This window comes from Oryzias latipes, chromosome 20 (assembly GCF_053564925.1).
Source record: "Oryzias latipes strain Hd-rR chromosome 20, Olatipes_Hd-rR_3.1".
In the NCBI taxonomy this organism is placed as follows: Eukaryota; Metazoa; Chordata; class Actinopteri; order Beloniformes; family Adrianichthyidae; genus Oryzias; species Oryzias latipes.
Genome location: NC_136256.1, coordinates 27,704,021 through 27,726,883, shown reverse-complemented (window position 1 = coordinate 27,726,883; position 22,863 = coordinate 27,704,021). Strand labels below are relative to the sequence as shown.

Here is a 22,863-nt window from a genome sequence, read left to right as displayed (position 1 = left end):
ATTTTGAAAAAGGGAATTTGTCCGGGCTGACAGGGGCAGAAGAGTGAGGGGCGGCCAGGGAAGGGGTGGGAAGCGTCTGCCTGTATGCCATAAAATTTTGCTCACAGCTTTAATTTTCTGCTATTTTACTGTCCGTTGTTAAAAGACGGCCATCTCCACATCTTTACGCTTTTTTTTTTTTTTTTGACTTTCTGCCCAAACTTCACCCAACATTTTCTCCTCCACCTGCTTAGCTTCCTACCCCTCCTTTCCCTCCATTACTTCTTACAGAGTGAATCAAAAGTCTTCCGGCTAAACTATTTTGAGTAAAAGCCCGACACTACTAGAGAGGAAAGGCATCCTGGTCGGAGAACTGCCACCGCGCGGCCACTAAATCCACGGAGAGACATCCTCAACGCCGCTTTGTCTCATTCTGCTGCGTCTGTGATGTTACATCCTCGTCATTTGAGGAGGAAGATTTTACCAAACGTATTTGAGAAAATGAGATAAATGTGACTCATTTCTATGGAGATAAGGAATCCCTTTGAAGGATCAATGATGTCGCAGCTCTGAAAATAGGCCAGTTTCTTTTTAGAGGAAGAATCTGCAAATCTCTGAGACAAGTCCAAAATTCCTTATCTATCCAGCCATATGGAAGTTTCTCAAGGGATTTCTATACAAACCAGGAAGCAGCTAACTCGTTTTTTTCCCTAATTTACCCAATATTCATGTCTTTTTCATGCAACATTCAGGGTGGATCTTGGGCTTAACTTGAGCGTGATAAAACACACTCTTCATTTCTGTCCTTGCCCAGAGGAAATCCCTGTGTCCTGCAGAGTCGTCCTCCTCGTGTGACGCGCCAGCGGCTGAAAAGGCTGCATGGTTTACCTTTCACGATCGCACACCTAGATCCCTCCGCTGTGTTGACACAATGTCGATGACTCCTTGTTGGGTCAAAGAAGGAAAAGCCCTACGTATCGGCTCCTGTGTACCCAGGTCACCTTTTCTCTGTAGGAGCAGGAAATTCAATAAGCGCACAAAATTAAACGGCTGTTGCTTCCACATCTGCTTCTGTCGCCCGCTCCTCAAACTGGGAAAGACCCAAACACAGAAGAAGGGGCAGTGATCCTTATTCTGGCCCAGTCATTTCATTCATCTCTATCTAGTTTCCAGATCTGCACCAACTGCTTCTTCCAGTTTATTTTATAAGGCATCAATTCCAATTTGGGGTGTCCAAATCCAGGCCTGGAGGGCCGGTGTCCTGCATGTTTTCCAACCAACCTGCCGTTGAAGCTATTTATTGGCTAAACACACCTGATCCAGGTAACCAGCAGCAAATCAGGCAGGTGTGGCAACACGAGCGGTTAAGGCACACTAGTAAAATGGTGGCTCAAACCAAGTGGAGACGTGGTTCCAAATTTAAAAGAGATTTAGTATAAAAATTTCAAAAGACAGAATAAATAAAACACAGGATAAAACCATTAAGGACCTCGAGCCTACCTGCAAACAGAGCTGGTCACTCAGCAAAAACAAGACAAAAAACCCCCACTCACATGCATTTACAAAGTCTGACAACAAAAGCAAAAAGATAAATAAAAAATCTTCCACTTGAGTACCTGTCGGTCACTGTTGCAGAAAGCGAGGGAGGGGTAGATGTTCACAAGTCCCAAAAGGCCTCCAAGTCCCAGGAGCGCCTGCGCAGCCGCAAGGGAGGGGGGAGAGGAGACGCCGCTGTTCAGCGGCAGAGCAGATGAGAAACCCGTGAAGCAACTTAGTCCCACAAAAGCACCAGGATGGGAGTAGCTACACCTGTGACCAATGAACTCATCCTGCCGCACAGGGTTTCTGGAAAAGTAGCAGGAGGCCGGCGCAGAATGGATTGAGTAGTCTGACTCTGTAATACAAATCTTTCTTCATTGTTAACATTTAAGATGTAATTACTATCGTTAACATCTCAATCAGCGGACAGAATCAGCTCATTTAAGTTGATTGCGTAAACACTTCACTGCTGCTTCAGAATTCGCTGTAATTACACGACTTGCATACACGGTTGAAGAGTAATAGCAGGCCAAAACATGTAAACACTACATATAGAGCTCTGCTTTAAAAATGAACACCAAACGGAGCCTGATCGTTTATTTATCCAGGAGTTTGGTTTGTGATTCCCCCAGTCATCACTGCAACGTGGAGGGAACAAGGGACCCGATCAACATCTGCCATCACCAGAAAGAGCCAAACAGAGACACAAAAGCACCAGAACATCTGGAGTGAGACAAAAAGACACAAGTCAGGGATCGGCAGCAAAATCACTAACGCAAACATTGACTGGACGCAAAAAAGAGAGAGTTTTCAGTTAACTGCAAAATCTCATTATGATAGTTTGGAGAACTTTAGTCAACTGTTAACCTAGTACTTGTGAGGCTTTCACCATTAGTTGCAACATTTCTCTGCTTGTTTGCAACTTCAGTCCGGCTGCAATTCAACCAAGTTTTCTCAAAAATAGCATTAAACCAGGTTCTCACGATTGGATATAAAGGGTTCACATTAACCATAAAAACAAACCAGCCAACATTGATTTGCTTCATCTCTTATTCTGTCCTCTTTTCTATATAGTAATGATCAGTTCTGTGGTTTGAAAAACGTAGAGAAAACTGATTTTTGAAAGATGTTTCTCACTGAGGCGGACGGCTCGGATGTGGTTTTTGTCTCCCCCATCAGAGTCGGGAAGGAAAGCAGACGCCGCCGCTGCAGGAGGAGGTGCCCGCGAGGACGAGGGGTCCTCCCGCCACTGCGTGCCGTGCCAGAAGGGCTGCGCCGAGTGTAAGGACGACACCCCCTGCGTGGCCCCGGAGGACGGAGTCCTGCGCCTGGCCGTGCTGTCCTTCCAGTGCCTCTGCATGCTGGTCGTCTTTGTCAGCATGGTTCTGGTTTACCACTTCCGCAGGAACAAAGTAGGTCTTCTCGACGACGAAAAAAGTTGACATACTTTGCTGAAAAGATTAAACTTCCTTTAAATAAGAGATAAAGGCCTTTGAGGTGTCCATTATCAAATAATGAATAAACTTCGTGAAAGCTCCACGACGGCACCTCGTTGTCCCACTTATGGTCTCTTATGGAAGAAATATTAAATCACTCATTAGTACTTTTTATCTTGGTATTTTTTCCTTTAAATAGTTTTTCAAAAGAAAAGGACTATTTGATACGTGGTGTGTCACGGTGACGGTTACAGATCCTGCAATGACCTCGCTGTGCAGCAGCGGAGGAAAGTGGCATTTATGCTGGATTCTGATTGGCTGCAGGTTAAAATGATACACCACAACTAAAAAAGAAGTACCGGTCACATAGCCTGAATGTTCTGTATCACTGCGCCGGCCAAACGCCAGCTAGTGCTGCAATTATTAACATCTTTTAAACAAATAAAAAAACATAGGTTGTTATACCTTATTCCACAGTTTATCGCAACAGCAGACAGTAAAAAAAAAAAAAACTGTAGTTTCCTCAAAGCTGCTTGGTTCATTTGATCATTTTGAAGACCGGGATGCAACAAAAGAGAAAATAGACAGAAACCTTTATTTCACCTGACGAAACATTAAGAACAATTTTTTATTTACAGTATTGGCCTGAAAATGCTAAGAACACTTGAAGGAGAGGGAAAAAACATCAAACATGTAAGGAAGAGGAAAATACGACACGAGAATTGACGCATTTATATTTCAGGCTTGGTTTTTTTGAAACAAACTTGCTTCATCATCAGGAGGTAAGAGGTGAACTTTGGTGAACTCTCTGTGAACTGATGCTTTATTTAAGCGATCACGGCGATCAGCGTATCGCATTCCTTTACCGCTGCAGTTGAGGCTGTTACCATGACAACGAGTCGCACCACGTGTCAAATAGTCTGCCCCTTTTGTTTAAAAAAATAAAAACAAAAAAAAACAGGAGTAAAGTACAAAAAATTGATTGAGTAAGTATTTATTTTGTAAAAGACCATGGTGTGTGTGGACGCGTCACGGCGTCCATGAATTTTTGATAATGCACACCTCGTCTGGCATTATCTTTTTACATAAGTTAAATGTTATGCTAGGTGATCCGAAACATCATTTTAGAGGGAAAGTTCACCTCTTCAATAATTCATAATAAACTCAATAATTCAAGCAAACGGCGTGGAGTCTCTCGTTTATCTTTAACACAGAAGTGCACCTCCGTATTGGTAAAAATCACCTCAGTGGCACCCCCCCCCCCCCCCCCCCCATTAGATAAGATATACATTACTTTCATAGAAATAGGGACTTGTGCTTTTCTTTTGTGTGCATTTCTAAAGGCCGGAACGGCTGACGTCTGCTCCCTGAAAGCCCCTCAAGCAGCTGTCATTTTCAGGATGAGATGCTACTAATCAACTTGCACAAGAGGTGCACGCAAAGTGCCTGAAATCCATCTATAAATAAGAAAAATAAACCCTAAAGGGAGGAGCCTTCGCCGCTTTCTGTTCTGTTAAATATAAGAACCAGGAGAACAGAATGATGTTCTGCTTTTGGACCGGAGCTTCCTGCAGAGTGAACGCCTTGTTGTTTAGAAACTCTGATTATGACAAAGAAGAAGGGATTAAAAAATGGAACAAAGTAAAAGACTGCAAGTTACTTTTTTTTAAAATGTTAATGTTTTTTTGTAGTTTTCTCCTTAAAGACAACATTTAACTCAAATGTGAAAAAGATTTGTAACATCTCAAAGACGATAAAAGTTTAGTTTAGGTTGGAGCTGAGAAACTTTCACAATTAAAGCACTCACAGACTGTGAAAATAGCCCCAGAAATAAGTAAAATAATCCTTAAATTTGAAATTTTCTTCAAATAAGCAAAAGAAAATCTGCTAATGAAAAATAATCCTTTCAAAAATTTGTATTTTAAGACAAAATATCCAGTCACAAAGACATACTTTATTAAACTAAGAGTATTTTGATATTGAAAACGTTTTTTGATAAGATTATTTTTTGTAAGACCTAAAAAGAGACATATTTTCTTGAGACAAAGGGTAATTTGCTTATTTAAGATCCAGTTTTTGCAGAATAAATCCACAATTTGTGGGTTATAGAGGATTTTTTTCATGTATAAAATTCCAAAAGTCCCTTTTTTTAAATGTTGCACTGAATTTAGTGAGACCTGCTCTTCTCTCCTGCTTCTTTGTGGACATCCTGGAAGAGTCCTCTTTGGATTCTTGTTGGTCTCCTCTGCTTCAGGTTTCTCCACGTGTTAATGATGCCTCTCACTGGTGTTCTCCGGAGTCTTAAAGCAGCAGAAATGTCTTCATGTTCAATGTTTTTCGCAGCAGCAGTTTGTTGTTTTTATATGAGAGTGAGGCACCCATACAGTCAAATGGAGGCTCTGGCTTCTCAGAAAGTCGATGTGCTGCAGGCTTGCTTTGTGAGAGGTCCTGCATGTTTTCACCGTTTGTGAAGAGATGCATGTTTCTGTTTTGGCAGAGTATCAGAGCATCGGGTCTCGTCCTCCTGGAGGCCATTCTGTGTGGAGCTCTGCTTCTCTACTTCCCGGTAAGACACCTGCTCCTCTGTGCCGATCATTTCCATTTTCAATGAGCTGAAGATGTTCGGTTGAAGCCCGCAAGTCATTCTTTTGCTTTTTCAAACGCGTCCTAAAGGCTCATTTAACAGACGGAACACGTGTGGATTCATAAATCGCATCATTTAGTTCCTTAAGTTCTCAAAACTGTGGTTTAAAACCTGTGTGTATAACAGATTTGAACAGAGTTGAGTTGTAGTTGACTGACGGTGTCAGAGCCTGCCTCTCACATATGAAGCCCCTCATGACTTCTTCATCACTGTAAACTTCTCCTCGTCCTCTGCAGTCAGTCTAAACTCTGCAGCTGTTTCAGTTAAAGATTTTTGCCAAACAGCTCCAACTTGATCTTTTGGTCACTACATTAATTCAGAATGTAGAAAACTGAAATGAAACATAGTTCTGTATGTTTCAGCAGCAGATGAAGCTTCATTCTGGAATTTTAACTTTTTTATTTTTTTATGTACTTGCTAAGAATATGAAAATCTGTGTTTTCATCATTTTATGTGTTTGGACACAAAGTATTCAGGACAAAATGTCGGACTCCGAGGTTAAATAAGTTGGTTTTTTAATTGTTCCACGGGTATCTACAGGTATTCCATATTTATATTTTTAAATCAATCTCTGAAGGACTCTGTATTTAGACTGTCTATGGAGTTCCACAGGGTCAAGTTCTAAGCCCTTCATTCCTTTCTGTGACTGCCCCCTCCTACTTTAGAGCCACAGCATTTCATTTTATTGATATGCTGATGATGGTCTAATTTATGTGCCAATTTGTTCCATCAAGTTTCCGTGTTAGAAGGTGAAACTTTTTTAAACCATTTTGACCCCAAAAGATTGATTGATGCACACCGCTGTGATAGTCCAGAGGTCAGTGCCTTCAATATCTCCTTTTTGAACGTGTCAAATTCACAGACAGTATATGTTAAATGATAAAAATGTGGCTGGCACAAACTGAAAACAAACTGAATTCAAGGCTCCAGAAATTTTCACATTTTCCTAGTTTGGTTCACTGTAACGGGTTTGCTTTTGTTTTAATATGAAATAAAATAAAATAAGATTAAAGATGCTCCCTCATTACAAATCTCCTCTTTCCTGTCTGTGTAAGCCCTTTAACCCTAAATATAACCATTCGTATCATATTTGATCCTGGTCTCGTTAGCACGATATAACCTTCCCTTCAAAAAATCATTGTTTATTCCTTGCTCCGCGTTTTCCCCGCTGCAGTTCATCATCATTCCACTAGAGGCAGTAGAAGGGCTGCTTTCATGAAATCTCAAAAACAGAAAAAGTTTTTGTTAATTTTCAAAACTTTATGGTGAGAATAACTGATCTATTTATTCTTTTATTTTTTTCATATATTTGCTGTATTGACAAAAATTAGTTTTAGAAAATGTCTCTATATTCCAGTTCCAGCGTGTCAAAAATGCAGATCAAATGAGAGGCAGTGGGTGAATAAGGTTATTTTTCATTACTTTTGCATCTTAACATTGTTGTGAGCAACAATGTCTGTGTATTTCTGAAGGCCGGAACGGCTGACGTGTGCTTCCTGAAACCCCGTTTGAGTAATCCTATAACTCATTAAAAAATGGTATTGCTGATTTTTGGTGGATTTCATAAAAAGCTAAAAAAAAAATCCCACTGTAATTCCCCCCAAAAATGTAATTATCTGTCATTTCTTTGATGTAGTTGTGGTCTGAGAAGTAAACATGTTGGTTTACACATCAGTGTTTTGGATAACTCAGACGCATGAAGCTGAGTCCATATTAAATATTATTAACACTGGGGTCAGTTTGGTCAACTGGATTCTGTGCTTAAGATCAAGTTTTATATCTTGACCTTTGGGACAAAAATATCAATAATTGGTGTTTTCTTTGGTGCATCTGCAGCCTCTGAACCTCTTTCTCATTTTCTGCGTCTTCATTTCCACTTGTCCTGCTCTGAATCCACATGAATCTGCATGGTTTCGGTTCAGACCGACTGTGTCCCAATAAGAAGAGAACGTCTCAACCGCTGAACCTTTTCCTTTTAGTTAATACACATCTGCTGCATAAATCCGGGTCTGCCAAAGCGTCCATTTATACCTCCGGATTCAGACTTTGGTAGAGTTGGTTATCAAATGGGTCATAAATGGTCTGAATTCCTGACTCACTGTGGCTTCTCCAAGCCTTAAGTCAGTCATCGAGCAGAATACAGTGGAAATGTATAATCAGTGAACTTCTTGTTGATCAGTGATATTTTTTCCGCGCTGCCTGTGGTACCTCATTATTTTTGCAGATGATTAGACTCTGCACCCACACAACCATCAATTTACCTCCATCCAACATTATTCCTTCCTCTTTGCAGTCAGGGGGAATCAGATAATTACAATTCAGTTGCAATCATGCAGGACTTTATGCTTTGGCGCAGCAACACAAAGTAAACGTCGGTAAAGCAGCTGATTTAGAGCCGGCTAATCAATGCAATTTAGCGGGCCGAGCTCAGAGGAGGTAATAACGCTTGAAGTTTGGAAGATGAAAGCGAGCTGGAGAGACAGATTACCGCTCGGTGAATGAATGAAGAGCAGAGGATATTTCTGCCCCCAGCTGGTGTGGCGATGACAACGGATGCTAAAAATAGAAGTCTTGTAAAGAAAAAAAAGGTTGTGGGTTGTGTCAGTGCTGCAGAACAAAGATGGCATATCTCAGTTCAGGTTTTTTTTTACTGCTGTGATTGTTGCTGCAATTGATCCAGCTTTGAAAGTATAAATCCTGGCACAGCCGTGTTTAAAATAGCATCTCTTTGTGTAGATTGATCTCCACCCTGATAGATTTGAACGTCTCTGTTGCGAATCCGACCCAAACCGAGGCTGCGGGGGGGGCTTCACTCCCAATCTAAATATAGAAGCTGAAGTATTCCTCTGCTGCTTCTATTTTAAATAATTCCTCTGTTATTAAGCAGCAGGACATGCATCTCCTCCTGCTCCCCTGGCATTCTGCTTTGAGCGGTAATGCAATTCCTTCTCCCATTCTCTCCCCTGAGTGTGTCACGTGTAATAACTTCAGCTTTGAAACCAAAAGAAAGGAGGAGGAGGAGGAGGCAGAATAACGGCAGAGCCAAAGATGGCTGTTTTCAAAACCGGTTCTGCAATTACGGGAATAGAACAGATGAGCTCTGCAATTTGTCATTCAAGATGTCGGACATGGATGAGCCTGTCTGCCCTGCTTAGTCTGTTCAGGGATCCAGGTGACGCTCGGAATGAAGATTCACGAGGCTCCTCATCCTCTACCGCCAAGTCAGGCACAGATGATACGTCTCGTTTTTTTTAGATGACAATTCGACAGCAAACTCTCAAATCAGAAAGTTTGTTTTGTACTTTTGTTTTCTTATTTGGAGTTTATACCAGAACCAGCATCTGCAGGATGAGGCAGAATGTTCAAAGAATAATACTAAAAAAACTCTTGTGATGTGGAAAAACAGCAGTGGACTGAAATGTTATTTCATTTATCTGGAAAGGTATTCCTGCACTCTTCAGTCTCCAGGTGTTTCTCTCTGAGTCACACTGGTTGAAGGTTTGGATAAAGATAAATAAAGATGAAAAAAACAAAATACAATTTAGCTCTAAATGAATGGATGCCGACTAGGAATTCATAAACAGTTTATTATGAAATTGTTGTAAAAAGGAATCGTTTTACCTCTAGATAAAACCAACTGCTTTAACATTAAGAAAATTCACTTTTGTTCTTTTTTTCTTTTTAAATTGTTGGTCTGACTTGATTGTGTGGCGACTTTTGCTCGTTGGACCCAGATCTGTGTGAACGTGAAGACTCAAAAATGAGTTGGTGTTGATGAAGGTCACTGAAAACAGAAACGTTTGATTTGAAAGTGAACATTTCCTAAAGGAAAGTCTAACATTTAGTCTAATCGGATGAAAAGAAATCAGGTTTTTCTCAAATGCATGATGTTTAAAATGTAGCAGGAAGTCTGTAATTGGATATGAGCTCAGTATGAGACTTCTTCTCCATCAGTATCACCATCCCCTCCTCTGCTGCTAACACAATCATATGCAGTAATGTAAACATTAGACATGGGACACATCTGTGCTTTTCTGTTCTATAGAAATTAATAAAAACAATGAGTTCATTTGTTTTTATCTATTTAGGAAGTTTAAAATGTGAATATTTGTATCTAAATCATTTAAACTACCTTAATTGTACAATAAACAACAATATTAAAGTCTAAATTAAATTAATATTTAATATTTTAATATTTTTATTAATGCCCTTAAAGAAGTTGAGACAAATGGACTTAAATAAAGTAAAACTAATTTGTATCACATGAGTTAAAATATTTTAAGCCTTTATTTTTTTTCAATTTTAACTCACAGATGATACAAATTTGAACTTCGGTGTCTTCGAAAATTAAAGAATGTGCTGGAAACCCACGGTGTCGCATCCTAGCAGCTACGGTAATTAGAGAACTCCTGAAAACGCCGTCAAAGACCCACTTTGGTGTCGTTGATGTTTTTGACATGTATTCTTCTGATGATGGAGGACATAAAAAAAGACATTTAGGATTAAAATTCCATTCAGGTAATGTTAGCCTGGGGTGTGAGTGACGGTACGCTAGCGGGATAGGCTGCAAACAGATGGATGAGGGGAAGTGTGGGCAGGCTTACGCCCCACCAACGGTCTCACCCACAACTCGTGACTTTCTGAAGAACTCCCGCCGCTCTGCAGAAACTATCTTCTAAAAAACGACACAGGTTTTCTGACTTCGGTTAAAAACGGTATCATTATAATGAAAAGACCACTGGGAAGGCTTTAAAGTAGATCAAAAGACGATCGGAGTGGTTTTTATGGGGAAGACTTTGGGCTGAATGGACGTCCAGAGGACAGTCATCAATCCAACAAAAGGGTTTTGCTGATGAAGCTGGTTGCTCACAGAGAAAAATAGATTTCAACAGAAAATAGATTTTAAGAAAGAAACGGTGGTGTTTTTCACCAAACTCTGAGTTTAAAAAGAATATAAAATACCAAAAGGTCATTTTAAGAGCTGTTTTAAAATGGCTGGGTAGCTCGGTTGGTAAGGTGAGAGGCTAACATGCAGGAATCCAGGGTTCAATTCCTGGAGCGGGGTAAACAATGGTACTGGGTCAATTACCATATCAATGGCGAGCAATTAACATCACCCAGTGAGGGCCCTTAGGCAAGACCCTTAATGCTACTGCCTCCCCAGCTCACCGCTCCCCCAGGGGATGGGTCAAATGCAGAGAAGAATTTCCCCATTGTGGGATAAATAAAGTACCAATTATTATTATTATTATTATTATTAAGAGAAATCTAGAAGGAGTTCCTGTGGTTCCTTGAAGAAGACGGCCTTCATCCTTCATCCCATGCTTCCACTTTTATGACCTGGGTTTGAACCCTGTGCCGTGCGCCCGCTGAGCCTAACTCAGGCAGGTGGCGTGGGGCTTCACAGCACATCGGGGGGCTAATGAGACAAAGTCTGGCCAGATGACAAAGCCCCCTCACCTGACAGGCCGTGAGTCTCTGCTCTGCTCTCCCTTCCATCCCCTCTGCTCTGCACTTTCAATCTCACTTAACTAGATTTGGACAGAGCCTCTGTGCTTTTCACAGCACTCTCCTTCATTCTCAGCTTTCCTTCCGTCTCAAACGGTAACTAAGCTGAAGCTTCTGCAGCTCAGGGGAGGCCTGGACGAAGACGAAGTTCGAGGCGGGAGGAGAGAAAGATGGCTGACACGGCGTGTGGCACGCGGCCGGCTCCGTCTGATGCGTGTCGCCGTGTCGCGGCACGATGGGAAATCTCTCAGGATCTAAGTGGCGATGAGGAGGGAAGGGATTTGTAGGAGGCAGACGCCACGTGGCTCCAGTCTTGCCTGTGCCGAGGCCAAGCTGGATGTAATTTACACTCAGCCCTCAGGGAGCAGCAGAAGGAGAAGAAGCCATTACCCCCCCTCCAGAAAGTTGCCCTTCCCATGTGGCGGGAGTGTCAGCTTTCATTTAAAAACAGATCTATTGCTGTTACCACTCCCCCCTTTTTTTCTGCTCTTTCATTCTCTGGAATTCACACCCAAGGTGTTTGCAAAAAAAAAAAAAGAGGGCTGGAAATGAGTTTTTGACAATCCCAGAAAAAGCCGGCCATGGGCGGAGCAATGGTGACGACCGTTCATGTCAAAACATTTTGACAGAAGAAATCCAGGAGCTCCAGGATCCCAGACTGTCCTCAGACAGACGTGATAAATGGCTGAGAGTCATTTCTGCTCCTTTCAGCTGCATTTCTAAAAAAAACTGTGATCACAAAAAAACTACACTGAAGCTCCGCCTCTTCTGTCTTTACTTTCACTCGTATCCTTATTTTTTATAACTTTCTGATTTTTTTTATGTTTTATCCTTTAGAAAAAAAACTGCCTGATCTCTCCTTTACATCTGTATCATTATTATTAATTATTTTAATTGTCTATTTTTCTAACTTTTTTGAAATTACTTTCATTTTTTTATTTTTATTCCATTTTACTTTTATATTTGACTTCTAATATTATTAATGCTATTATTAACTTTTATTTATTTATTTTTACTTTAAAAACAATTTTATTTAATTTACTATTATTTTATTGTTAATATTTTTTTATCGTTTACTTTTTATTTTCCTTTTACATTTTATTTTATTTTTTTTCATTAATTACTATTATGATTATTTTAGTTTTATCCTATTTATTTATTGGAGGGAAAAAACTTTGTTATTTTTATTGGGTGCTGATTTTTTTTAGGCCCAAAGATCATAAAAATGTTTTAATTGAAGTTGGAAAAAAAAGATAATCTTAGAAGATTTTACTGATTTGTAAACAAAAAACAAATAAACAAAAAAGACATCGTTGTTTTACGTTACGTTTTGTCGCATTTTGCTACTAAGTAGAAAATAAACAAATCCAGTGATGAGTGAAGTGTAAGGAGGAGCATAATAAGTAAAATCTTCTGGTGGAAGTATCATGGTTTGGGCCAAATTTACTCAATCAGGAAAGCCCTTTGATTGAGTATTTTTACCCAGCGTGACCTTGACCGTACTTTTAGGGCAGGAATCTGGTCAATTACTGCATAAAAAAACATTAAAGCCCTTCAAAGCCTTCTTATGGGATCAAAGCTGGCTGCATGTTGGATGGGGGGGACAGGAAAGTGGAGCGCAGGTTGGTATCCATGTCCTCCTGAGGGTGATGTGCTCATTTCATGCCGATGAGGAGGAGGTCTGACATCTCAGCTGATCAATATCCCAGGGGAATCTGACCTTCACGGGACGACGAATCGATCCTGAAGCTTTTCCTGTCGTCCACATTTGCACTTTCATTGTCTACACATTTGAAGTTGATTACCGACCGCCGCCTCTACTCCTCAAGGGGGGGGGCTGCGTCTTTTAGAAAATACTTGACAAACATGTTTTTTTACTTTACAAAGATCTCAACAGTTTATTTGACTTGTTTGGGTTTCCGTTGCTTAAAACGGTTGACTTCAGGGAATTTCCCAGAACCTTTAGGGCCTGATTTTTCTTTCTCTCCAAAAAATAATCCAAATTCTCATCCATCAAAGCAGAAACAGGTTGTGTGAATCCGTTTTTGGGGACGGCAAACCGTCTGCACTGGATGCAAAACATAAGCTTAAGAATAAAAATAAGGAAACAACAATCTTTATAAGCTTAGTTTTGGCATTATCACTGAAAAAATATGAAACAAAATGAAAACGTATTTAATTTTTTGATTTAGTGCATCATGGCAGCTCATTTTAGATCTAGTCTTAAAATGTCTTTTTGGAGCCTCCATTTTTCCGCACTTTTGTGATCTTAAGATGACTTTTGTCTTCAGATCTGATGCTGTTGTTTGTTGTATTTTAGTTTAACGTTTCTCTAGTTGTGTTTTTGTGAATTCCTTTTTTTGACAGACCTTGCCTCCGTCTCTCTGCAAACTCAGCAACTCTGATGGCAACAAAACGCACTCTGCTGATTACAAGGAACACACTCGTCATTTAAAATGTTTTCACATCAATGAAACTTATGGTAAAAGTCTTTATTTGGGTGTTGTGGTCGGCTAATGTGAAGAGTTTTCAACTTTTGAACTCTGTGAGTTTGTTCTGCAGAGGTTTGATGGCTTTGCCGCACGTGTTTTTGACTTTTGCTCACTTAAGTAGGAATTTTATAGCTGATTTGTTTGATCTAAAAGCAGATCTCGATTTTCTAAACAGGCTTTTTTTCTTTCCTGGATCATCAGAGGTGGGGATCTTCGGGAAAGGATGATGGCTGACACCCAGAGATAACAGGAACAGCAAATATCCGTGCATTGGTTGCGACATATATTTGTTTTTTATTGAAAAGGGGGGGGGGGGGGGGGGGGTGTTCTTCTGGTTTGTAATTCCCACATGAGGAAATGTTGTTTGTTGCTGTCAGATGAAGCGGTTTGTATTAAGGCATCAACCCTGAGGATTAAGCTTCATCATCTCAGGAGCTTTTCCGTTCGCCTCAACCTTTAAAAAAAAAAAAAAAAAGCCCCGCCTCCTCCAAACCTTGACAGGTTTGAATCTCTGACGGCTCAGCTGGAGCTGATAATCTTTGCTATTGAACTCCATTAAAAAGCTACACAGAGCTCAAATCTCTTCACGTGCACTCTCACATGCACAGCCGTGAATAACACTTGATCCTTTGGCCTTCCCACAGCAGTGAATCCTGCACTTAGCATCGATTTTTAACCGAAGGTTTTAGAAGCAGAGGAGGGCAGGAGTTCTTCTTCAGTTCTACACGCCGGCGTTAAGAGGAGGAAGAAGGTCAGACGCTTCCCAGAAACCGCTCTGATGGAAAGTGCAGAGCAGGATTTTCCTGTGTGCTGAATTTCTGAGCGGCGGCCCGGGATGTCGGGGTCATGCTGGAGGGCGGCGACTACGCTTTTAGTGACGCTGTTAAAAAAAAAAAAAATGTAAACAAAGATCTCGAAGATCTAACATTTTTACACCTCATGACATGATTTTTTTTTTCCATTCACATCTGATGATGGATGTTTAGTATTATTCAGGCAGTTTATCATGCATCAGAATCTACAGACATGTTTGGGTTTGGAGGTAAATGCTAACATGAACTTGATGATGCAGAAAAGATTCATCCAGCCCAAACGTGGTAAACATGGAACACAGGGAAGAAAACTATACCTTTTGGGTATTCTTGTAATTATTTTGTTTGTAGGGATGGGAATAGAAGCCCCATGAAGCCTCATTGGGTTTCTTGTAACCACCCATTCAGGGCTTTGAAACCACACAGAACAGCGGCATCTGGTGGCGGACTGGAAGTTTATAAACATATGTTTCAACTCCGCTCCTTGTAACACTTCAATGTGGAAAATGATGACAAAACTCAAAACAAAACAATGTTGTTAATGATGATTAGATCAAATAAAAGCAACGTTAAATAACACATTTGATGTTTTCTGTGAGAGGGGCTTGACACTACAAAATACACATCACATGAAGAAAATAAACGCAAAAAAAAAAAAATCGTAGAAGACGGATCTTGAACTTGGGACCTCTGGGTGCCAACCCCGCAGACTGCTCCGCTGAGCCATCACTACTGATACTACTATGATCCACCATGATACATTAATTGAAGTATTTTTTATTTTACACACTGTTCATAATGTATTGTTTTCTTCGTAGAAATCGAGTTGAAACGATCCAGAGCCACAGTCCGTTTTTTACAAGGAACCATGTTGAAGTGCAATGAACTGACGCTGATTCCAATCTTGGGGAAACAATAGAACGTGTCTGGAAACGTTCGGGATTCATTTCGTATTTCTAGAGAATAGCGCGCCCAACTGTTCGAAACGCATGTGACATATGAACCGTGGTTCGACCAAACGAAGCATTTGACGCTTCACACGTCATCAACCACGTAATCTGCGCTAGTTGACACACGCCCCGAAACATTGTGCCGAAACACTCTGTTTCATGAAGGTGAACCGCGCGCCGAAACGTCTGTGTCAAACGGGGCATCCCTATTTGTTTGCCTTTAATATTTCTATTCCATTTTTTGTTGCCTATTTAAATAAACAGTTCGTTTTTTTATGCTTTTCACCCATCATATCATTGAGAACACTCTAATGTTTTTAGAATTTTCTCTTTATTTGTTTAAATGGACATTTGTTTTTTGTTTTTGTTGAACTTCCTTCTCAAAATGATCTTTTCTGCCTTTTAATTTCTTAATGTTTTCCACAAATTTTTCTCACCTGATGAGCCAAATTTGGCGATTTATTTTTTGGTGTTTTATTTATTGTAATGATCGATGGCTGACAGCTGCTACCTGCCCTTCAATCTCCCCATCTGCCCCTGCCACCCTGGTTAGAGCTGCATCTGACACACTTATTACTGATTTTCTTCTAAATTGCAGCTTTTCTGATTGTTTTATCTCCATAGCAACCATCGGTGTTGGGGTAACGGTTTACAAAGTAGCAAATTACTGTATTTTAAATACTTTTTTTAGTAACAAAGTAACGTGACGGATTACAGTTCAAATTTCAGTAATTAGTTACATTTAGTGGACTACCAAAACCCTAATTACTTTGTCACTTAGGTTTTGTAGGCTCTGACGTTTTTTCTCGGGTTTAAATGAAACGAAACTTTAGAAAATTTGGAATAAATAGCGCACTCATGCTAATCCAGATAAAGATGAAGATTATTGCTGCAGTCACATCGCTTCTAATCAAAGTCTGATGGCTCAAAGATGAGACGAAGAGAGACGCTGTGAGGAGCAGCAGAGCAGAGAACCGCACCACATAGAGCCGCTCCATGACGAGAACGACACGAGCCGGAGCTGTTGTTTCTAAATTCTTTCACTCTTTCATTAGTTTTTGCTCAGCATAACAAAGGTGATGTGAAAAGCAGGTTTTTTCCTCGTCAGAATCAGTTGATTCACAGTGATCACGTAAACGGGTGAGGATTCACGTTACGTCAAAAGTGTGTGTTTTTTAGCTGCCGGCTGCGACAGCTCTAGTGTTGAAGAGTTGATCCAGACGGCAGCCTCTTCCTGAGGTCAAAGGTCAGTGAAACTTCAGTTGTGGATAGAGATTTGATCCGGGTGGTGCCTGTGAAAAATTCATGAAAATCGCTTAGTTTTGTTGGAAAATTAAGAATTTTTGTCATTTTGGCTTCATTCATGTCTGTATTCTGACGGTTTCTCTCGCTCTGATGTCATCTCCTATTTTGGTGGTGGTGGTGGTGGTGGTGGTGGGGGGGGGTCATTCTCGATGGCAAAAATTCTAAAACCGTGCGTGAACATTTGTAAGTAAAGTTTTGGCCGGAAGCCGCAGTAAGAAAGAAGAATTGTGGAAACGCTCTGGTCCTTCAGTCCAGGACTCCTGCAGGACAGAACGCGTTGATGGAGCTTCTCGTTGTTGTGATCGGTTAAAACAAAAAGGAGGTGAGATCACACCGTCAGAACCAAACCCCGGACTGCTGAATGGGCTGAGAACCTTGCAGAATGGTTTGGAGGCGGGCCTCAGGGGAGCACGGCCGCTGACGCATCCGTCTTGGCTGCAGACAACAGCGAGCTGACATGAACACGTGTTTCCCATCCTGCTTCCAAGTGTCCGTTTATCCACAGAGTCATGAGCTGTCTGCCCCCTGAGAGCGCTTTTACGCCTCTTCCCGCGCCCCCCTCCGTCCCCGCGGACCCAAACATGCGTCAGCAAGTTGCTTAGTGCCGCATGTCTGTCTGATAGCTTTTTCTCTGCTTTTCTTGGCCTAAACAAACAAACAAAAAACACCTATTAGCTTGTTTCTAACACCTCACCAGTACTTTTGGATGAAGAAACCACATGACTAGAAGACGATTGAGTCCCAAACGCCTGGATCCAGACTGACACTCACCATTCAGCGTTTTCTGTGTTCCCTCCCATCTTCAGCAGATGAAGATCCGGGCCGGTTCCGCCCCTTTGACAACTACGCTGCGCTCACATGCCTGCGTCTTCGCTGCAGCCTGAGGGAACGTATTCATGCCCCAGCTAATCCGATTAACACTAACGGTCCCACAGGGGAAATCCCTGCACATCTGCAGCGGACAGATAATTATGCCGCCTTAGATGTTTGTTTGTGTCTTTGTTTTCCCTCTTCCACGATTGTTCTGGATCTCTTCATGTCTTTTTGAGATCATGTCTGGTTCTTGGCAGAACAGCAGCTTCCTGGGGTGGTTTGTCCTCCTCCAGGTCTAGCTGACAAACAACCCTCTGATGTAGCCAAGTGAAACATCACGGGTGTCCAAAAGCCGCCCAAAAGACGTCTTCAGAAGACCAAGATAGCTCAGAGACCATCCTGAACAATTATAAACCTCTGTTTCCGTTTTTGTTTATGTTTTTAATCAGATAAACTTGTTTCTTGTTCAGATTCAAACTTTGAAAGCCTCATTTCCACAAGTTTGGACCAAGAACACCTGAAAAGTCCTTCACCAGGAGAAACCAGTCTGAAAAATCTTTCATTTTTCACGTTTAGTAAAGGAAATCAATGATCTCAAATATGATCGGAAATAAATAAATAAAAACTCTCCAAACATCTGCTGCAGTTATTTCTTCATGGTTCTCAGTGTTGTTTATCCTCCCAGAGATGCTTCACTTCAGCAGCTTTCAAAGCTTTGCTTCTTGATCAGCACCCTCGACATTTTAGGGGGGGAGTGGCCCGCTCAGACCTCTCAGGCGTGTCACCTGATCAGAGGAGAAAAAGACTCATGCTTGTCAGCTTCCCAGCATGGATGAGAGGTTCCAAAAGCAGGAAAGCTTTTTCCAGCAGCTGCACGTCAACTGATGCACGGCGGCGGAGCAAACGCCATCATCTGATAAACATCATGTAAAAAAAAAAGTTACTCTGAGCTTTTGGATGCTGTTGGATGCTTTACAGATTTAGGATTTTCCTGGATTGTTCTGAAGGTGTCGCAGACGGCAGAAAGTTTGAGTCCAACCAAGACTTTGTAAATCTGGTAAAGTCTGAGCACTGTAGTGTGTTGAGGAGAAACCTTCATACTGGAACAGAAACATGGGAACAAACTAACATTTCTGTTTATCAGCAGCGGTTTAAAGATTACGCTATACAAAGCAGTGAAACGAGAGAAAAGTTGTCGGAACCGGCCTGAGTCCACGTAAAATGGCAAAGTGAGGCCTCAGCTGCAGCCGAGAGGGTTTTATCTAACTGTGAGTCTCTGCAAAGATGTTTTACTTTAGACACACTGCAGAGTTTAAGAATAAACATCTGTTTGAAAGAAAAAAACAGATTTTTGGTCTAATTTTGATCCACTTTTCATTTCCATTAAAGACCTACTCCAATGAAAATCCTGTTTTTGGTCTTTTTAACGTGTTCTTGCAGCATTTTTCTGATGATGGAGGACATTAAGCTGAAACCATCTCTGTCCTCCTGCAGGTGGGGATACTTTTTTTCCATCCTAGCGTTTTCCGCTGCATCCTCCTGCGTTGGGTCCGTCTGCTGGGCTTCGCCACCGTCTACGGGACGCTCACTCTCAAACTGTACAGGTACGGAGCTCGTAAACATCTGCATGCCTGTGAATCCCAGATTCACAACCTCGTTTATCGCAGGAGAGCTTTACAAAGTAATTAAGAAAAAGCCGACCCCATGTGACCTCAGTGAATCAATTGATAATTGGCAAAAGGAAAGGAGGGATGTGTGAAGGGAGCAGAGGAGTGATTCAGGCTGCATGGGGGGTAAATAAATAGAAATCAGTGACGGTTTAGGGTTAGCATCTCTGCGCCGTTTCCTTTCCTGGTGGAGGTGGTGGTGGGGGACACTGATGGAGAGGATGTGCCGTCACACGGATCAATTTTTGATGGGGGCCTCATTAGTGGGGAGCACAGTGGACATTACATCAATGTGCATGAAGGGCAAGGCCCAAGAATAGCAGCGGCTGGCCGTGTGTTTGAGTCCAGCTCCTGCTACACAACTTTAACGTTTGTACGACAACCGCTGCAAACCAGTGGTTTTTCGAAACCTCAGACTCCGACGTCGACGCGTAAAAATGGACAAAATTGTAGTCCCTCTTTAACAATCATCCATTGATCATGAACCTGCAGAGAAACTCAGCTTTCTCATCATTCAGTGACAAAACCGGCAACGGCTCGGCCAAACCTGTCCTCACGGAGGATACGGACTGTCTGCAGGTGAGACATGGTCAAACCTGTGCAGGCCACACAAGTGACCCACAGGAAATATCAAGGTGGTAGACCGCTGGGTGAACCCGTAGAGCAAAAGTGTTCACGCACATTTTACTACAGGTAGGGAGGTTGTAGTGGAAACATATATCAGCGTTACCTTTGTGTGTTGTTTAACAGAGCGTTTATTTAAACAACACGCAAAGGTAAGTATGGGAGAAGTAGGTGAGACACAGGCGTGCCGTTCAGATTTTTCATTTTTAAAACCCCTTAACCCTGCATAATCCACTGCATAAGGAACCCGTTAGTGCTGTTTACGCGATACGTGCGCTACTTGCTGCAGCCTCACTGTTAGGAATGAGGAAATCAGACAGAGTCTAGTTTATGTGGACATCCTGCAATTATCACGTGCACGCACCGTGCTTATAGGACTTGTGCACGGCCAGTATGGAGCACCTTACCAACGACTAGTGAGGCGCAAGAAGACCGTACAACTGTGTGTAACTGAAATTATCCTTACGAATACTTCACAATAAACTTACCACAAGCAATGGTACATTCCATTTTCATGATGACCCTTGAGGTGGCTGTACTGGCCTCCTTTCTGCGCCCCTCAACAGACCCGGACAACCCAAAAACCAACCGAACCCATCTGGGTCAACCTACGATGTGACTGTACCTTGAGGTCGTTCAAGTGCACGTAATTGGAGGATGTTTGCGGTGATGGGAGTTTCTCAAAGCTTTTTTGTGTTTTGTGACGTGACATTTTTTCTAAGGAATCAATGAAGCCCTACAGATGGAACAACCCGGTAAAACCAAACGTTCATTTTTAAAACAGAAAAAATGACGTAAGGATATTTTTTTTCCATCCGCACAAAGCCTGCGACATCACTCCACACTGTTGTTGTAATGGAAAAACATTCTTTACGTCTATGAGATGGTCAAACCAACTGCCTTCAGACAAATTTCACAGGGTTTCTTTTTCACTTACTACACGGTGCCACCAGATTTTATCCCCCAAAAAACCCTTCAAAAGTGTTTTTACACCTTCGACACTTCTTTTAGGTGAGTATGAGCAGCAGTCACATTTAGAAACCAATTTACAAGGAGCAGCTTTGTACTTTGTTTTTAGGACAAGTGGGATTTGCTCTCTGAAAGGAAAAACCAGGATCACCAGTTCTTAAGCCCAGAGCTCCGAAAGCAATTAAGTACGGTGTGCATGAATCCAGTGCGAAGCCAGGGAGGGGATGGGTTCACAAACCAGTTCTATAAATATATTAAGCAGGATTGGTCAATTATCTTGTACAAGAGATAAATTTTGAGTCCCATTGTGTGGCAGCAATGTCAGAGAACGGTGGCCCTGGGGCTTTATTTTACAGATCTGCAACTGAGGAAAATAAAAATGGCAACTTTTAGTTGAAGTGGCAGGAATTTCCTGGAATCGCATCACTGTAGCGCTACACAGACAGCTCGTTCTCAAGACTTCTGAGGCGACACTGCACACACCAAAAACCCCGCCTAAGCCGCAGGGGTAGACAGAGCCCCCCCAACACCGGCATGGTATAGCAGATAAGGGAATCCGCCCACCGGGAAGTCCAGCCAGATAAGCCAAGCAGGACTGCCCCACGGCCCCCCAATGGCAAAGAGCAGGGAGGCACAGGAGTACGGAGAGTGCTGGCCCTAGGCCCGCCAGAAGGATAGTCCTCCGCCCCACCAGGGGGCCCAGCCTGTAACCCCATCCGCGGACTGCACCCCCAGCCCCAGACAAGCCGCCTACCACCACCCGGGGGTTCCCCTCCCCAACCCCAGGCACGAGCCAGGGCCCCCCAAGGGAGACCCGCCTCACGCTCTGGGCAGCCACCCTCCCACCCCGCAGGAGGTCGGGAGAGAGCAAGGTAGGGGCCGCCCACCTCCACCCGTGAGGAGGACACCCAGGAGAAGTGGAGGTCCCTGAAGAGTGTTGTAAACATGGCCCGACCAGGCTCTCCCACGGTAGGAATTTTGGAGGGGGGAAGAACTCGAGGACAAGGACCCACACCATAGGGACACGGACACCCCCCGGCTCAGATGTAATATGAGTCCCGGTTCGTGGTCCAGCCGAGAACTCGGGGGTCCCTCTCCCTTCTTGGGCATCGTGTTAAAACCATTTTTCCTGGCAGATTTCTTTTGTTCATTCAAATAAATATTTTTTCAATTGTTGACTTGTTTCTTGTGGGCCTGTTTTTCCAGTGTCTTGGTATTCAGTTTTATTTACTATAACGAATTCCACTGTGAGGATCAAATTTTAGACAGCTGTTTTCCCCTAAACATTCATGTCAATATTTTTTGCATCTTAAACTAACATTGTTGTGAGCAAACATTTGACCAAATCGACCAACGTATCTTCATTAAGACCGTCTATATTTTATTTAAAAAAATGGTTTGATTGTTTTTTCCGTTTAAAATATGCATCTTAATTCCCTTTAAAACTGAAATATCTGTCAATTCTCTGATGGGGTGGGATTGACAGGGTTAAAGGGATTGATGAAGAATTCAAATACTGGCATGTGACGAGTCCTTCAGTGAGATTAAGGTGCCGATCAAATTTAGAGTTTATGTAATCCTAAAGAGTCAGAATTAACAGATACTAACTGGGGTTCTCCTCCCTCAGAGTGCTGAAGGTGTTCCTGTCCCGCACGGCCCAGAGGATCCCCTACTTGACCAGCTGGCGGGTGTTGCGCCTGCTGGGCTTCATCTTGCTCATCGTCCTGTGGTTCCTGGTGGCTTGGACATCTGCCGTCTGTCAGAACCCAGACAGGAAGTTGGCTCTGATCGACGTGGGCAGAACGCCTGACGGGCTCCAGTTCAGCATGTGCCTCCTGGATCGCTGGGACTACATGATGGCTGTCGGTACGTGTCACAATCTTCCCCGGCATCCGCATAGATTTAAATACATCTCACTCTGCGCGTGTTTACTAGTGTGAAAAATATGGGGAATTTGATGGATTCGTGGCATAAAACCAAGAGGTAATTTGTTAGGCATCACAGCACAGGGAGTAGGAGAAAGATGAGGGAAGAGTGAGTGATGAGGTGAAGCGGGATGAGGGGGTTTGGGACTAGGTTTGCATCCGTGTACAGTTGACAGTGCTCACATGTTTGCCAGGAGAAG

The 22,863-nt window shown here is 42.3% G+C and overlaps 1 protein-coding gene across 2 annotated transcripts in view; it reads left to right on the top strand.

Moving 5' to 3' along the window:
- gpr158a (G protein-coupled receptor 158a) overlaps positions 1 to 22,863 on the top strand; it is an 80,757-nt gene that overhangs the window by 38,574 nt on the left and 19,320 nt on the right. For both annotated transcript variants that reach the window (XM_023949969.2, XM_023949968.2), the window contains exons 4-7: positions 2,698 to 2,930; positions 5,452 to 5,520; positions 18,973 to 19,082; positions 22,366 to 22,604. In XM_023949969.2, the coding sequence (XP_023805737.1) occupies positions 2,698 to 2,930; positions 5,452 to 5,520; positions 18,973 to 19,082; positions 22,366 to 22,604 (651 nt within the window). The remainder of the gene's footprint in view (positions 1 to 2,697; positions 2,931 to 5,451; positions 5,521 to 18,972; positions 19,083 to 22,365; positions 22,605 to 22,863) is intronic.